The 4734-nt window shown below is 39.9% G+C and overlaps 1 protein-coding gene across 2 annotated transcripts in view; it reads left to right on the top strand.

Annotated features, from left to right (window-relative positions):
* Positions 1–4734, top strand: part of mettl22 (methyltransferase 22, Kin17 lysine) — a 24115-nt gene that overhangs the window by 5720 nt on the left and 13661 nt on the right. For both annotated transcript variants that reach the window (XM_019887490.1, XM_019887489.1), the window contains exons 6-9: positions 1725–1869; positions 2095–2166; positions 3090–3143; positions 4010–4090. In XM_019887490.1, coding sequence (XP_019743049.1) covers positions 1725–1869; positions 2095–2166; positions 3090–3143; positions 4010–4090 — 352 coding nt within the window. The remainder of the gene's footprint in view (positions 1–1724; positions 1870–2094; positions 2167–3089; positions 3144–4009; positions 4091–4734) is intronic.

Here is a 4734-nt window from a genome sequence, read left to right as displayed (position 1 = left end):
CGCGCTTTTCTATAGAGTGTATGTGTGTGTGTGTGTGTGTGTGTGTGTGTGTGTGTGTGTGTGTGTGTGTGTATATATATATATTATAATTTTTTTCCCGGAATTTTCAGGAAAGTCCACTTTCATCTCTGATTATATAAGCCTTCTGGTTTTATACTCTCCCTCTCATCCATTTACTGTTAATCTCCAGTAGAGGGCAGCATGCAAAATGGGAAGATAATGATCATTTTTCAGTTCAAATAAGAATGCACTAAATATCTAACATGTCTGAAAAATCATTGCGTTAGGATGGCAGACTTTCAGATAGCATACCGGAAATATATGTGTGGATAATGGGAGTCTGTTCTATTCTTTTAGCACATCAAAGACTCCTCCTCTTCACTTTTCTTTAATTCCCACAAAATAAGCCTTTTCATGAAAATCACTTGGAACAAAAAAATACATTTGTAGGTTGATTGCAGTGTTTTTTAATACTGTTGTAGTAGAGGGAAAAAAAAACGTTCGGAATTGTATGTGGCTCAACTGCAATACATTGAAGGAAGGGTTGGCTTGTGGCTTCCATTCCCTTCCCTTGGTAAAAATTTTCACAAGCCGATCGCACCTGGCCTGCTCCGACCAATCAAGTGAAGAAGTATATGTCATGTTTTGCGAGGTGGTAGTTGGAGGACCCCAAAAAGCAGGGAGGCAGGGAGGAGCAGGTGGGCTGACCAAAATGTATTTCACAAAAATGCAAACAGGAATACATTGGAGAAACTAACTCAAAAACTCACTCAAATAAAGTCCAGCAAAATCACAAGAAATCAAAGTAGCAAAAAAACTAAGACAGAAAACAAAACATGACACGTGCACACAGCAACAATGACCCGACACTGAGTGGTCGGGCATCAAGTCTTTTAAAGTGGCAACTAATGAAACAATGACCAACAAGTGTGCAGCTACAGGCGGAGCCCTGCAGTGCCACCTGTTGGTCACAAACAGATCCATGACAGTATGCGTTCCATCCGTGTTTCAATAAATACCCATTTTTGTCTTTATTGTACACCACAACATCTTTATGTAGCAGCCTGTGTGTTCCTTGAATGTCACCGTTCACTCTGCGGCAGCCCTAAAAAAGAAACTTTGTATATGTTAAAAGACGAGACTCTTTCTCATTCACTTAAATGGATCCCGTGACATATGCGCCACTCATGAACATTTTTACCACAAGCTTCAGTATTTCATCCCCAGTTGCATTTGATATTGTAAATATAATTAAGTATTGTTGTAAAACAATATTTGTGCACTGTATACAGTGTGTTTTTATGATTTGGCTGCGGCCAGCTGTCTCTTGCTTGTTTAAAACCAGGAAATGGGAGCGTGCAGTCGACTTCCTTGCCAATCAGACGACAGTGACATCATGATCCTCCTCGGCCCGTGATCTAGAACCAGGTTGGAAGACGTTCTGAGGAACGGTTCCATTGTACCTGCCTAGCCTCAAAGAAGTGTAATGGAAAAGCAATCACACAGGGCTGAACCAGGCTGTTTCAGGGTAGAACCGGGACAGTGGAAAAGGGGCTTTAAATGCATTTTCTGATGGAATCCAAAATGCACAGTGACATTTTTTCTGTGTGTGGGGGGGGGGTCACATTTTTGCAGTCATGAAGTCAATTTCATGATGGCTTACTGGCTGGACCGGTTGGAATGAGAAATGTATCAAAGCACCTTTTTTTTTCTCCTCCCGCCAGGTTTGGAGAGGAGCGTTAGTCTTGGCTGACTTCATCCTCTCAAAGCCACTCATGTTCAAAGGGGCAACAGTTGTGGAACTAGGAGCTGGTTCCGGTTTAACCAGCATCATCATGGCTACTTTAGCCAAACGAGTGTACTGCACAGGTATCAGGCCATGAAGCTATGCTTATGCTAATTCACTGTTTTATTAACAACTCAATCGGGAATATAAAGAGAATGTTCGCATTATATATAAGGTGCATCGGATTATAGGGACACTGTCAGCTTTTGAGAAAATTGAATGCTTTGAGGTGTGCCTTATAGTGCGGAAAATACGGTATATCTTTTTCTTGTTTAGTATAGGTATAACAATCAAATGTTGTGTTTCAGATGTCGGAGAGGACCTTCTAGGCATGTGCCAGAGGAATATAACTTTAAATGAACACATGATTGAGCGTGCCGGTGAGGAATTTGCAAAATCTCAATTTACCTATGGTGGGCTAAACTCTGAAATGAAATACTGTGGTCACTGTGGGTGTAGCTCTATATCTGTTTCCATGCAGTAAATCTTGTGGACTTTGTCAGCTTTGTCAGCATCTATAAACGACAGATGAACTTTGGAAGGCTATGGAAACTCATGTAATGAATGAAACCTCGTGATCTTTAGACAAAATCAAAAACTGTTTTCAGTTAAACGTAGTTGCTTGCAATATAACGTCATGTTTCTCTTTTGTATGCACAGGGTGAGAACAAACATTGCAACATCAAAACACATTTCTGATTCATTTTAAGACTAATGAAAACCATTTACAACCTGTACTTGACCTTGTACCTATCATACGCAATATGTGTCTTGATATATTGTTATTATATACAGTATGTCTTTATATTCCTTGGTGAAGTCTGGGTTACCCTTGTTGCTACACTTGTGCAGTAAATGTGAGCTGTTTTTAGCACTGACAGATCCAGGCACGTCCTGAAATAAATTGCTTGGAACAAGACCCTGAAAGCTTAATTATCCCTGATGCCAAAATCAGCGCAAATTAGTTACAATATCTCAAATTAGCTTTCTATGATCATGGGTGTCACCACGTATTGACTACCGGTACTTTGGAGGTGAAAATGTAGCATACTTTGTATCCGTAGCTCCCTTACAGTTTTGGTGTTTGTGAAACCTGTCTTGTATTTTTCTGTGTTATTCGGGAGGCTGCTTGATAGACAAGTGAGACTTTTTTCATTACCAATACATGCAGAACAATTTCAACACAAATCATGACAACCATACATTTTCTATTATGTTTGTCCTTTCTTCATACATGCCATCTTAAAAAAAAAAATAAAGATGTATTGTTCAATTCGTCTGTTACTTTATATCTGACCATCAGGTGGTGACGTGAAAGTAAGACTGTTGGATTGGCTCCGTTCTGACCTTTGTACAGGTAATTAATTTATTAAATAATTTTATTGCAAAGACATGACATATAAGTATCAAAAGACATTGCGTAATAAGGGAAACATTGTGCAGTGCGACCACCCAATGACAGCTGTGCGATGTGCAGAGTCATCGAGCAGAGATAAAGTGATCAGTGGTGTGATACTTAGAATACTGTGATGGTTGTGCAGTTGGTGCAGCTAATTGTAGCACCCTTTTTTAAGTGACCATTAAGTAGCGGTAATTGTAGTACAACTTTAGGGGTGCAATTATGCTGAGAAGAACTGCTGCTTATATCTGTGTTGGCTTTTGTCGGCTTTTAACAATCCTTCGAAAATGTCCAAGGCAAACATCAGCAAAGAGAGCGATCGCCGGACTGGTAAACACTTTTTCTGGGTGATTCACATTTACGTAAAACTATTGGAACGCCTCAGGGCCCGAGGGGCGAATGACGAGGATGCTGCATAGACACAGAATTCTGAAATTCTACCATAGAAACCATTGCATTGAAAGGCAAATGGCTCTGAAAATCCTCTCCACCGTAGTAATCACAATGCACTGCAGGGTTTTAAAATGGCACAAGATAAAAGGTAACCCTGATTTGTGCCACAATTTGCAAACTTGACACTGAGTCTGTTCTTTTTGTGAGCTGTCCATACAGATGATTGATTGTTTTGTGGATGAGTTACATGTTTTAATTGCAGCCGTTTTCCATACTGTTCATGACAAATGCCCCCTCAGGGAAGTTTATCCTGATGCTTATCCTTACGGGTAATAAAAAAGTCGTCTTAGAAAACTATGTTGAAGCGTGCCCTTTTGTAGACTGCAGTCATATGTTTCTTATTGTTATTTGTCCATTTTTCTCACCTGTAGATCCTGATGTGGAGTTTAGCTGGACAGAGGAGGAGGTTGCTGATATACACGACAATGCCAGCATCATTCTTGCTGCTGATGGTTGGTCAATAACAATTTTCACGAAGTGACTGCTAGTTGGATTTTTTTTGTTATCATTCCCAAATTTGCAGTTCCTGTTTTGTTCTCTGTCTTTGCCAGCTAATAATTCAAAGCACACATTGCAATCGATTACCAAGGATTAAGTTGTATGGAACAATTACCATATTTTCCTCATGATAAGACACACATAAATGCATTACATTTTCTCTGATGCGCCTTATATATGGATCAATATTCTGATTTCTTGGACGGAGTATTTTAAATGTTCTGTAAAGCGCTTTGTCAAAGCTGCAGCAGTTGAGAGCTCTATATCAATAAAGCTGCATTGTATCGTATTGTATTCCCTTTAACATAGCTCCATCTAGTGCGGGGGTCAGCTACCCACGGCTCCAGAGCCTCATGCGGCCTAGTGGCTCTCTGGAGCTTTTTCAAAAATGTTCGAAAATGGAAAAAGATGGGGGAGGGAAATATATATTTTTTTGTTTTACAGTGAAACTCCTCTACAACGAAATCATGTTTGCAGCAAGAAATTTTTCACAACAGGGGGTTTTTCACTGTAGCAAATTTGATCTCAGATATAAGAGCACACACACACACACACACACACACACACACACACACACACACACACACACACACACACA

Source organism: Hippocampus comes, unplaced genomic scaffold (genome assembly GCF_001891065.2).
Source record: "Hippocampus comes isolate QL1 unplaced genomic scaffold, H_comes_QL1_v1.1 scaffold271, whole genome shotgun sequence".
NCBI classification, from domain to species: Eukaryota; Metazoa; Chordata; class Actinopteri; order Syngnathiformes; family Syngnathidae; genus Hippocampus; species Hippocampus comes.
The sequence above is the reverse complement of the archived record's forward strand: the minus strand, read 5'-3'. Positions and strand labels throughout refer to the sequence as shown.